We start from the raw sequence: 13,365 nt of genomic DNA, 5'->3' as shown, positions 1-13,365 counted from the left end.
CTGGTTTCCATGGGCACCTCATCCAGACATATTGTTCAGGTTTAGATCAATCCAGGGCTTCCTTGGAGCCCCTGATAAAACTATGAAAGGAACCGAGGCCTGTGTCCTTGCTCAAGAGCAGAATTAGCAGGGAAGGTTTGGGGTTTCTATCCTGGGAACCTGGCTCTTCTCCTGGAAGAGCCTGGAGTTGTCAGCCCAAAGGTGCAATGCTCTTTACACACCATGTCCCCCTGTGCAGCGCTGCTGCATTTGTTTCCTGCTGACGCCGACCCAGTCCCCTCTGGAAATAGCTCATAAGATGCTGCACAACCACCACCACCTTTTGTTTGTTTTATTTTATTTTATTTATTTATTTTGGTTTTTTGAGACAGGGTTTCTCTGTATAGCCCTGGCTGTCCTGGAACTCACTTTGTAGACCAGGCTGGCCTCGACCTCAGAAATCCTCCTGCCTCTGCCTCCCGAGTGCTGGGATTAAAGGCGTGTGTCACCATGCCCGGCTTGTTTATTTTTATTTGGCTTTTAGAGACAGGGTTTCTCTATGTAGCTCTGTGTGTCCTGGAGATCACTGTAGGCACAAGGCTGGCCTTGAACCCACAGATTCACCAGCCTCTGCCTCTTGAGTGCCAGGACTAAAGGGTTATTGTACTACACCTGACTATGGGGATGAGGTTGGGTTTTTTTTTTTTTTTTTTTGGTAGGATCTCCTTTAAATTCAGGCTGGACTAGAAATCATTGTGTACCTAGAGACTACCTGGTAGTCCTGGTCCTCATCTCTCTAAAGCCTATGCCACCATTTTAATATTTTTAGAAAGTTCTCAGCCTTCAGATACCTTGTTTTTCCTGTCTCCCACTTCTATCCTCTCCACCATGATTTTCTAACTATCCAAACATTATACTCCATGGCATCCTACTCTAGGATGCTTATTTTCTTCAGTTTTGGGGTTTTACTTTTTAAAAAAGACAGAAAATCATGTAGCCCAGGCTAGCCTCAAACTTGCTCTTAAGTTGAGAAGTCTTGAACTATTAACCCTTCTGGTTTTGCCTTTCAAGTGCTGGAATTGCAGGCATATAGCTCCTTGCCTGGCTTAGTTTGAGTTCTTTCTATTGACCTACAATTGAAAGTCTCTGATACAGTTTTCAACTATGTTGAGCATAATCTTTTACAGTTGTTGAGCCAGAGTCTCACTTTGACGCCCAGGCTGGCCTCAAATTCATGACCCTCCTGCCTTTTCTTTCACCTGTGGCAGGGTTTCTCTGTGTAGCCCTGGCTGTCCTGGAACTCACTGTGTGGACACCGGGATGTCTAGGCCTTCCTGCATCATTCCTGCACACCCCTTGCTATCAGATGACACAGTAGCAGCCTCCTGGACCCTTGCTCTTCAGAGCTCTGGAGGTGTAAACAATGTCTCTGTTCTTTATCTGAAATACAACCTTGGAGAACCCGTGGGAGCAGCACAGATAAGTCTAAAAATTCAGGGCAGAAGATGAGAGCAACTCTGGTCAGGGAGGACAATCTGACCCAAGATTGGAGGGAAAGGATGAGAAACAACTCATTAATAATTCAAGTTTACTAAGAACCTTTTTGTCACCAGCAAATACTTTGTAAAACCATTTGCAGTAGTGATTACAGTAAAAAGCTCTTTCCTCAATGAATTCAGGGCCCAAAATTCCAATCGCATAAGTTTCAGTTCACCTTATTGGGTTGATAAATAATGGGATTTTCAAACAGAGCATGGTTTTAGTCTATTAAGTACAAATACTAAAACTCATCCAGTACAGAGTTGCTATGCCATGCAAAGCACCATGCTAGAGAGGCAGGTCACACACTGCAGCCTTGACTGGGTAGCACTATGCCTCAAGGGAGCTGACGAATGGTCCCTTACACGATTACTGGGGAATACGAATCAATATGAATGCAGGGTTGAAGGTTGACAAGTGTTTTCAAATTTGAGCCTTACTTGCAGTGGCTTTTCTAACTTGCTCCAGGAATGGCTGGGTCCTGAGCCACATGCAGCTCTGCACAGCAGATACAGAGAGGAGCTTCCTATGAGGAAGTGATGCTTCAGTCAACGGCAGTTCTGCCAGTCACCAGCTGTGGTTAAAGTACTTCCTGCAGCCTTTCTGGAGACTTGGATGGATTCGGAGATTTCCTGCTCCGTCATATCCTGAGGGTGGCAACCTTACAACTCTTGTACATGGTAACAATACATTTATAGAGCAATGATCTTCTTATACGTAATTTCTGACCTTTATAAGGAACTGATCTCCCAGCTGGGCACACACCTTTAATCCCAGCACTCAGGAGTCGAAAGCAGGTGGATCTCTGTGAGTTCAAGGCTAGCCAGGTCTACAGAGCAAGTTCTATGACAGCCAAAGAAATCTGGTCTTAAAAAAATTAAAATAAATAAAAAAAAAACAAAAACAAAAACAAAAAGATCTCCCAAAGAAAAGAGATAATTCCGGTGAAGTCTCCTGAAGCCTCTGGGTTTGAGGAAAGCAGCATGGAGCCCACCTAATAGAACAAACCTAGGGATTCCCTGCACTGTGGACCCTCTGGTGGTAGACCAGATGTGATCTCTGACTGAAGCCCTTAGAGCAAATGCTGCAGATGTAGGGCCTTTCCCCAGTGTGGACCCTCTGGTGAGTGTGGAAGTGTGAGGCCTGACTGAAGCCCTTCCCACACTGCTGACATGTGTAGGGTTTCTCTCCTGTGTGGACCCTCTGGTGAGCAGTAAGTCCTGCACTCCAGCTGAATTCCTTCCCACACTCCTCACACTTGAACGGCTTCTCCCCGGTGTGAATTATCTGATGGACTTGGAGATTGGATCTCTGGCTGAAGGCTTTCCCACATGTGTCACATTTGTAGGGCCTCTCCCCTGTGTGCACTCTCTGATGGGCTTGGAGGTGCGAGGCCTGACTGAATCGCTTCTGGCACGCATTGCATCCGAATGGCTTCTCACCAGTGTGGACACTCTGATGGGCCTGCAGATTTGAGGCCTGACTGAAGCCTTTTCCACATTCCTCACATTTATATGGTCTCTCTCCAGTGTGGACTCTCTGGTGATTGTGAAGGTTCAAGCTCCAGTTGAAGCGCTTCCCACACACATCACACCTGTATGGTTTTTCCCCAGTGTGAACTCTCTGATGGGCTTGAAAATAAGAGCTCTGACTGAAGCCCTTTCCACACACACTGCAGCAAAATGGCTTCTCTCCTGTATGGACCCTCTGGTGGCTTTGGAAGCTTGAGGCTGAACTGAAACCCTTCCCACACTCTTCACATTTATATGGCTTCTCTCCTGTGTGGACCCGCTGATGGCTGTGGAGGTTGAAGCTCAAGCTGAAGCGCTTCCCACACTCGTCACACTTGTATGGTTTCTCTTCAGTGTGGACTCTCTGGTGGGTGTGAAGGTTTGAGCTACAGCTGAAGCGTTTGCCACAGTCTCCACACTTATATGGCTTCTCTCCTGTGTGAATTCTCTCGTGGGCCTGGAGGTGTGACCTCTGCGTGAAGCCCTTCCCACACACCTCACACTTGTAAGGTTTCTCTCCAGTGTGTACTCGGCAGTGAATGTTGAGATCTGTGCTTCGGCTGAAGCCCTTCCCACAGTTGTCACAGCAGTAGGGCTTCTCACCTGTGTGGATGGGCAGGTGAGCATACAGGTGTGAGCTCTGGTTAAAGCTCTTCCCACACTCAGGGCAGGTATAGGGTTTCTCCCCCGTGTGCACTCTCTGGTGAGTCTGCAGATTTGAGCTCTGACTGAAAGCCTTGCCACACTCTTGACACCAGTAACGCTTTCTTCCTGGATGGACACTTTGTTGAATGACACTGGAGGTATAACTAGTGTCCTCATATGTACCATGTACAGGGGACTTATTTCCTAAGAGAACCTGCTGAGTCTCCTGACTGGGGCTGTCAATGAAGGCTTCTTGGCCTGTGTTGCACTGGTAGGCTTTCTGTTCTGTGTAAACAGGAGACTGGGTGAGGGATGACATAGGGAAAATGACTTTATCACAGTCACCACTGCTGTGGACTTTGTCTCTTTTATGCAGTATATTGTTATCTTGATGGGAAATGCAATTCAGAATGTCAACACCCAGAGCCAACAGCTGAGACTTAGTTTTCACCAGAGTCTGAGGACAGTGTTTCTCATGGTTCCATCTCTCACTAAAGTGTGCTTTACTCCAAGAACTCTGAGCCCTCCCAGACAGAAATTCCTGATTTTCGGTAATGCTGGAATGATCGCTTGTGAGACTCTCCAGACAGCCATCATCCTCGGAGACCTGGAGAGGCTCTTCTGTTCCCCCATGGCAGGAGGAGTGACAGTGCTCCAGGAAGTGAGAACTCTTTCCTTGAATGTTTACTACAACATCTGGAGTGCTGGCCAGTTTCTTGACATCATGGCCTGTCATATGCCAGCATGGAAGCCACCCCAGTGAAAGGTGCCTTAATCCTGTTGAGTCAAGAGTGTCCATCTTGTTTGGACTCTGACTTCCTAAAGAATAGAGAATAGAAGGTGATCTCAGCGAGGGATGGGGGCTTCGAAGATCTGAGTCCTCACTTCTCTCTGGGAACATTAGCTAAATACCAGCATCACATAGAGTGCAGACTCACAAGAGCAAGCCACAGTTGACCATGGTAGGAAATTTGTGGTGAACCCAGGAGGGAAGTCTCAGGGCACCTTCAGCATCTACTGAGTACCTGCCTCACAAGGTCCATGTGTAGCTGTGCAGATGGATAATGGGAAGAAAGAACTTTTCAGCATTTTTGGCATTTTTATTTGAGCAATGGTATGGGCTAGAATACACATGAATCTTAACTCCTCCTGAGACTGAAGGGAACAGAGAAAACTAGAGTGACCTGGTCCTACGCTGTCTGATCAGGGGCACCTGACTGGGAGCCAAGGTGAGAGAGTGTAATGGGAAGGCACGGAAGCTTCAGAGGTGGAGGGAAAAAAGAGGTGTACAGGGGTCACAGGCACAGCAAAGGCCCGGTGTCCAGCTTGAGGAGGCCACTGTGTTGGAGAGAACACGTGTATAAGAAGAGACTGAAATAACCTCAGCATACAAGCTCACTTGGAAAATAGGAGAAGAGAGATAAAGCATTAAGATTGAAAGATTTAAAATACTCAAAACACACTGCTGATTAGGAAAGGGATTTTCTGGGGTGAAAAAGGCAGGCTGCAAGGGCAGGAGCGAGTAGGTTTCTTTAAATGCCTGCTCTGCAACCTAAGATCACGAGGCTCACAAAGGAGCAGGAAGAAGGGCTCAAAAAAGAAGGGAGATCTCAGCTGCCAACCTAACAAAGCAGATGTCATGATGGAATAACAAGGGTTGCTACACTATCATATAGGTCCCCTAAGGAAATGAGAAAATGACCTGAGAGCAAACTATCAGGACAGGAAACAACAACAGTGAAAGGGACAATTTCTGAAGCTGAAAACAGAAACAAGTGAAGTAGAAGACCAGTGTTCCCAGGATGCAGCTCAGTAGCTTACATGACACATCAGAATAGTTAGTATAAGTGGGAGAAAAGTAGAGGAATGAAGTTGCGTGTGTGTGTATGTGTGGGTGGGGTGATGGTGGTGGGGGATGCTCTTGTGAGGAACATGAAAGGCTTTCTAGGGATGGCTGTTGCTGTTGCTGCAGCTGCACAAGGGGCACAGGCTTCATGGAACCCCTGCTTACACGTGTGCAAACACTCAGGATTTTGGCGTGTCACCGCAACCAAAATCTGTGGTAACAAGTCTGGTGGTACTCAGACACTCAGAGGCAAGTGCAGACTATGGAGATTGAGCAGTAGACACATGGAAAGCAGCTCCTCAGAGATGATCTGTGAGGACTTCTCAGCAGACAAATACAGAGAAAGAGGAGGCTGCCATTCTACCTGGAAAGAGAATACTAAGCAGAGAAAAGCAAGCAACAGCAGCTTAGACACAAAGACAGAAGTAGGGGGAAAAAATGGAGATCAGCAGAGCTGGAGTGTGAGGCCCTAGGAAGATGGGGTACCAGTCAGGCACAGTGGACCAAGCCCGTTACCCTAGTGGTTGGGACACTGAGGCAGGAGAATCACAAAATTCTGGGCAAGCCTAGGCTACATAGCTACATCTTGCCACAAAACATTGAAAAGCAACTTGATTTTACTGAGGGAAAATGGAGGCCAACAGTCTGAGGTAGGGAAGAATACACAGGAATCTTCAGTTGGGGGGAGGGGAAGCACCCTCAGAAGAGCAGAAGAAGGGCTGGGCATCCGCTGGCTGTACTTACCTGTTTGAGTCAAGGACACATGAAAGAAGCTGTGGAAATTCCCTGCAGCTAATGAAAGCCTCAAAGGCCAGGCGTGTGGGTGGACTATCCTTGTATTGTGTGAAGCTTTGGAGGTGAAGCCTGGATTGCCTTGGAGACCATAAGAGGTCAGAGGTGCCAGAGCTGTGGGATACCTGCTGAGGAAAGCTGCTAACAGGGAGTGGGAAAGAAGGGAAAGAAGTCTGTTGCAGCCAGTGGAGCTGAAGATCCGAAGAGTGCTGTGACATCACAGAGATGCAGAGTTTGGGGTTTGCTCTCCTGGTTTCTGTTCTTGCTTTGGTTCAGTCTTTCCTCACCGGGCTCCCTTTCCTCCCTTTTAGAAAAGTATATTCCGTGCCATCGGATGTTGGATTATGTGGTCTGCCTTTTGATTTTGATTTTATAGAAGGATATACTTGAGAGATTTCATGAGTCTCAGAAGAGAATTTGAACTCTGGACTTTTAAACAGGGTTGAGAATGTGATAGACTCTGGGGACTTTTGTGGTTGGACTGAACGCATTTTGCATTCTGCTATGGCTACAAGCCTATGGGGGTCAGGGAGTAGAATGTGGTGGTGTGGATAGGTATGGCCTCCATAAACTCGTGTGTTAGAATGTTTGGTCCACAAGGAATGTGGAGGATTGACAGATATCAGAGGGTGTGGCCTTGTTGGAAAAAAATGTGTCAGAGCGGGTGGACTTTGGAGCTTCAAATACTCAAGTCAGGCCCAGTGTCTCTGTCTTCTTGTTCCCTTTAGATCTGAATATAGAACACTCTGCTACCATGACTGACTGAATGCTGCTATTCTTCCTACCATGGTGACAGTGGACTAAACCTCAGAAACAATAAACAAGCCCCAATTAAATGCTTTCCTTTTAAGACTTGCCATGGTCATGGCATTGACTAAAATGCACACACACTCTCACATTCACAACGAAATGCTTACAATTTTTATTTAAAGCACAGCATCTATGTGTAAAATTCAGTTGTAAAAAATAAAGTAGAAGCCAGAGAGATGGTTCAGTGATACAGAGCTCTGGCTGCCCTTCCAGAGGACCCAGGGTGTGTGTGCAACACCCACATGCTGGCTCACAACCATCTGTAACTCCAGGTCCAGGGGATCTAATGCCCTCTTCTGGCCTCTGTGGGCATCATAAAGGAATGTGACACAGACACACACACAGACAAAACACTCACATGTATATAAAATACAAAATAAGTAAACTTAAAAGGGAAGCAGTGGCATACAACAGACACACGGGATGTGAACTGACATCACCAAGGACACAGGGCCCCGTCCTCACCCACTGCCAGGAGGTTCAGGAAGTTCTCCAGCATCACATCGTGGTACAGCTTCCTCTGAGCAGCATTCAGCAGCCCCATCTCCTCTTCACTGAAGACCACGGCCACATCCCTGAACGTCACTGCCTCCTGTGACAGCAAGCACATGCCACCTCAGATTCATTCCTGATGTCACTGGGTCTGAACAACTGTTTATACAGTGTCTGTTGTCTTAGTTAGGGCTTCTATTGCTGGGACAAATCACCAGGAACAAAAAGGCAAGTTGGGAAGAAAAGGGTTTACTAGGCTTACACCTCCATATTCCTGTTCATTATTGAAGGAAGTCAGGACAGGAACTCAGGCAGGGGCAGGAAGCTGGAGAAAGGAGCTAATGCAGAAGCCATGGAGTGGTGCTATATACTGGCTTGCTCAGCATGTTTTTTTATAGAACCCAGGACCATCAGACTGGGGATGGCACCACATGCATTGGGCTGGGCCCTCTAACACCGATGATTAAGAAAAGGCCTTACAGCTGGATCCTATGGTGGCATTTCCTCAACTGAGGCTCCTTCCTCTTTGATGACTCTAGCTGGTGTCAACTTGACATGTAACACCAGCCAGTACACCTATTCACCCCTTTCTATAGCTACAGAGGGGATAGAGGCAAAAAGAGAAAACACGGTACAAGGAACTAGGTGCCATTTCCACAGCTGGGTCAGTAGGTCCACCACTGGAATGGTGGGGATGGGAAGTCACGGATTCCAACCCATGTCGGGGGTAATGTACTAACTCTGTACTGGGAACAGCTGACGATGCCCGGCTCCTTCTGGGCAGTACAGTTCAGGGGCATCTTCAGTCCCAATCCAAACTGCTCTGGATGAGAGTCCAAGAGGGATAACATCCTTTAAAATGTTTTATGTTGTGCAACATTATGAATTTTACATTCAGAATACTTCATTAGTAAAAATCTGTTCTTTCTTGATGCCTTCATTGCCCAAGGTGGGCCAACCCCAGAAGGTTTGCAAATGGTGGTAGCCAGAAGCTCCTTGGTTATTCAGGATATGAATTTCAAATGCAGGAAATGAGGGTGACCAGTGATCTGTGTGCACACGTATGCATACATGCCAGTGTACCTATGTACATGAGGGTGCACATGCATGTAGAAACTAGAAGACAGCCTCTGGTGCAGGTCATCATTTTTTTGGGGGGGGGCGGGGGGGGATAGGGCCTTTCACTGGCCTGGAACTTGCCAAATAGGCTACGATGGCTGCCAGTGAGCACCAGGGATCTTCTTGCCTCCAGAGTCCCAGAAACAGGAGACCTGTTTTGGCAAGGTGGAAGAAAAAAGCTGGACTCCCAAAATGTATCCTGTGAGATCTACATGCACTCCTTGGCATGCTTACAACCAACCCCCTCACACAGTAATGGTAATACAAAATTTTAAAGTAAAAATATAATTCATAACCCACACGAGTATGGCGACCTCATACTGAATTGCAAAATAAAATTAGGCAAATAGTGGAGAATGTCATTTTTTTTTTAAATGTACGTGAACTAAAGGGATTTTTTTTAATGTATGTGTACACCATCTGTTTGTGTGTAGATGTGTGTGTGCAGGTGCCCTGGGAGGCTAGAAGAGAGCGTTGAATATCCTCTAATTACATATAATTGAAGTTATGGGCAGTTGTAAGCTATCAGGTGTGAGTGCTGGGAACCAAACTGAGCCAGTGCTCTTAACTACTGAGCCATTTCTCCAGGCCACTTTTTCACATTTTTTTTTCCAGAGCTGAGGACCGAACCCAGGGCCTTGCGCTTGCTAGGCAAGCACTCTACCACTGAGCTAAATCCCCAACCCCTTCAAATTCTTTTTATTCATCCTTTTACACTTTCCTGTGTGGAGTGCACTTTGAGCACATGTCCCCACGGTCCTCTCTTATCCCTCCTCCTTCCAGGCCTTTCTTCTCAGCAACTTCCCCTCTTCCTTCATGCAGTTCAGAGAGGCTCTGTGCAGAGCACTTGCACAGCATGCAGGGGTCCTGTTTCCAATCCCTAGCACTGTGGGGATGGGGGAAGCAACCCGACTTACCTGCAACTTGGTCATTGTTCTCTTCTCTTTTGAGACAAGGCAGGGCTCTGGGAAGCAAGCTGGGGGAAGAGGGGCTTCGTGAGAACACTGCTAGGACAGTTGATCCACATGGCTTCCTCAGTTTCTCCATCAGCCCCAAGGGCTGTGCAGGTTGACCAGGCTTTTCTACCTGCTTCCTGCTAATCAGTAGTGTAAGGCTCCAGGTTACCAGGTCATGGGTGCCTCACTTCACTCACAGCAAAGGGTTAGACAAGCCCACATTCTCTATTTCCGGCAGCTTCAGGGATGTGGTGCACTCCCACCTTCACAATGCTGCCTGTAGTGATGGGCTTTCCATAAAAACAAATGTTTAAGAAGCCCCGAGCTCTCTAACGAACGCTGTGTCATAACTGACCACCACTATCTAAGGGTCTGTTAATGTGACAGCTATCTTACATATAATTATTTCCTTACACAGTAGTGAAATCCCCACCCCCTATTCTCTCCTAAAAATTTTAAATTCTAGTAAACGTTGCTCATCTGCAAGAGCCCCCACAAAGTTTCTTTTCCCACATGCATGAAGATAATCACCAATAAAAAGCTAAACCCTCTCTAAGGAAAGGGGAATTTGGCCCTGAGATATGGCTCAAAGGGTATGAGCGACTGCTGCTGAGGCTGACCACCTGAGTTCAAGACTCTGAAGCCCACGTGGTGGAAGGAGTGACCCTACTCCCACAGGTAGTTTTCTGACCTATTCCTTTTATAAGCTGTGGAACGTCCCACTCTTTAAGTATATAAACAATGAAATATATGCAAAAAGGTCACATCAAAACCGGAGTTGCATACCACTTAAGGCTTTAGGACACTGCTATCTGTCATCACAGCTCCACTGACAGACTCCCTGGGAAGCTCGACTCTCTCCAGGGCTCCACAAGCAGCTGAGACGGGTCCAGGAATCCTGGGCAGCGCCGTCTCAAGCAGAGCCCAGATAGAGAGGACCGGCCGACGCCAGCGGTGCCCCTCTTCTCCCCGGAGATGCAGACTCAGTCCCTGAGAAGACACACCGAAACACCAGCGCACAGACGGGTCGCGGAACGCTGCAGGATGTCACCTCATCAGAAGTACTGCCAGGGAGCCTGGCCTTGCGGCAGCGGAAGTCACCTCAGCCGTCGCTGGCGCTGGAACTACAATTCCCAGAATGCGTCAGCGGAAGCGCCTAGCTCTGTGCTTTTCCGGGACTACATTCCCCAGACTGCTAAAGCCTCCATATGTCCCAAGCTCTTTTAACTGGCATGTGAGCCTTAGAAATCGCTTTTTGGGAGCTCGCTCACCTGGGGTGCTTTTCTGTTTCTTCATTTTTGAAATGCCATGTAAGACATCTATGGATACTTTTTTATTTCTGTTTTGTTTTGTTTTTTCCCGGAGACAGTTTCTCTGCGTAGCCCTGGATCTCCTGGAACTCTGTTTGTACATCAGGCTGGCCTCAAACTCAAGAGATCCCTCTGTCTCTCTCTCCCCGGTGCTGGGATAAGAGATAAGCACCACCATGCCCAGCTGTGGGTCCTTTTTAAGAACATTGAAGTCCCATTTTATATTACATTATAAAAGCTAAAACTTCAACTGCTCAGCTATAGGAGCCTGATTCAGCAGCAGAGGCAGAGTCCCTGAATAGAATCCTCCAGTCACAGGCTGTGGGAGTGATGGCAGACCACAGGGTGTCTGGGTCACTATTCTACTGCTATGAAGAGACACCATGATCAAAGCTTGTTTCAGAGGCTTAGTCCATTAACATGGCAGAAAGCATGGCTCCCTGCTATTTCCAATCATTCAAATACATAGATGTATGGGGGCCACTGTTAGTCAAACCATCACACTCTGCTACTTGTCCCAATAAGCCTTTGCCCATATCATAATGCCAAATGCATTCAGCCCAACTTCAAAAGTCCCCACCATCTATCGCAGTCTCAATATTGTTTAAAAATCTAAATGTCAAACTTTTATGATACTCATGACAATCTCTTCATTGTAATTCCCTGTAAAATCAAAATCAAAAAGCAGATCACATAATCCAATGTGTTATGGCATAAAATATACTTTACCATTTCTTAATGGGAAGGCAGTATAGTGAGGAAACACTGGACCATAGCAAGACTGAAAACCAAAGGTGGAGGCCAAACTCTGCATCTCCATGCTGATGTCAAAGCACTCTTCAGATGTTTTACTCTTTCGGCTATGTTGGCTGTAACACGCTTGTCTCTCTCAGGCTGGTTTCACCTCAGTCTGCAGCTCTCCTCAGCTGGGATCCCATAGTTCTGGCATCTTCAACATCTTGTGGTCTCCGACATAATCCAGGCTCACAGCCTCACTCAATGCCCTCTCTTGGCTGCTATGCAGGAACTCTCCTCTACTACAACTGCCTTCAGGGCATTTCCTTCATTACTAAGGGAGGCTCAAGAACCCTTTTCTTGTATCCTTGACTCTAAAGCCAGAACCAAGTGGCCAAAGCTACCATGTTCTGCTGCTCGATGGTCTGGACCTTGGCCCCATCCGATTCTATGTCCACCATCTTTCTGGAACTGATGGCCTCCCTCATGCTGAAGCTGTAACTGATGGCCTCCGTCATGCTGAAGCTTTTCCTCTTCCTTCTCACAGGCTGGAGGCTTCGCTGGGTGGGTGTTGCCCTGAGGTCAGCACTCCCTTTATAGTATTCAGAATCAGGCTTTTCCTTAAGCCTTCACGGTGCTCCTTTTCTCCTCACACTCTGCATTGCATACTTCTTTCTGTCTGGCTTGCTCCTCCTCATGCTGGATCTCCATGAGAGCGACTGCTAATAACCACAAGAGACAGTCAACACAAGGCTGTCTGGAAATCTCCCCTGCTTATGCCAGTAATACAAAACTCATCAACTTAGCTTCAGGCAGATTTTTAGGATGAGGACAAAAATCACCCACTTAATTTTTTTTCCTCAGTATATGACTAGAATGGTTTAGGCCATGTACTGTTTGCCTCTGAAACTTCTTGAGCTGCCCCCCACCCCCAGCTCAAATTGCCCTTGTCTTGCATTCTCCTCCTAGGATGACCCACTAAGCTCTACTAATCAAAAAGCATTTAATAATTTTTGTAGTGGAAAGTCCTAAAGTCTTCCATATTCCTTCAACAAACAGCATGGTCAGGCTTGTCACAGCAATACTCCAGTCCCTGGTACCGACTTCTGTGTTGGTCACTGTTCTATGGCTTTGAAGAGATAGCAAGTCCAAGCAACTCTTAGCAAAGGAAGCATTTAACTGGGGGCTGGCTTACACTTTCAGAGGCTTAGTCCATTATCAGAGCAGGAACATGGCAGCAGACAGGCATGGTGCTGAAGAAGTCGTTGAGACTTATATCCTGATCCATATGCAGAGAGGCAGAGAAAGAGAAATGGACTCACATGTGCTTTTAAAATCTTGGTGCTCATACACAGTGATATACTTTCTCCAAGAAGGCCACACCTGCTCATCTTTTTATTCCTTTCATGGAGTTCCACTCCCTGAAGACTAAGCATTCAAATATATGAGCTATGGGGGCATTCTCAGTCAAACCACAACCTGCCTAGAATCCCCCAGTGAGGGGCTGGGGGCGTGGCTCAGTGGTAGAGCCCCTGCCTAGAATCCCCCAGTGAGGGGCTGGGGGCGTGGCTCAGTGGTAGAGCCCCTGCCTAGAATCCCCAGTGAGGGGCTGGGGGCGTGGCTCAGTGGTA

The 13,365-nt window shown here is 47.2% G+C and overlaps 1 protein-coding gene across 1 annotated transcript in view; it reads right to left on the bottom strand.

Annotated features, from left to right (window-relative positions):
* Positions 1–1,620: 1,620 nt before the first annotated feature.
* Znf112 (zinc finger protein 112) overlaps positions 1,621–13,365 on the bottom strand; it is a 31,042-nt gene continuing 19,297 nt past the window's right edge. The window contains exons 6-11 of the mRNA XM_029479258.1: positions 12,139–12,310; positions 10,528–10,679; positions 9,651–9,697; positions 8,355–8,437; positions 7,588–7,714; positions 1,621–4,493 (exon numbers count right to left, since the gene is read on the bottom strand). Coding sequence (XP_029335118.1) covers positions 2,527–4,493; positions 7,588–7,714; positions 8,355–8,437; positions 9,651–9,697; positions 10,528–10,679; positions 12,139–12,310 — 2,548 coding nt within the window. The 3' untranslated portion in view covers positions 1,621–2,526. The remainder of the gene's footprint in view (positions 4,494–7,587; positions 7,715–8,354; positions 8,438–9,650; positions 9,698–10,527; positions 10,680–12,138; positions 12,311–13,365) is intronic.

Source organism: Mus caroli, chromosome 7, assembly GCF_900094665.2.
Source record: "Mus caroli chromosome 7, CAROLI_EIJ_v1.1, whole genome shotgun sequence".
NCBI classification, from domain to species: Eukaryota; Metazoa; Chordata; class Mammalia; order Rodentia; family Muridae; genus Mus; species Mus caroli.
The sequence above is the reverse complement of the archived record's forward strand: the minus strand, read 5'-3'. Positions and strand labels throughout refer to the sequence as shown.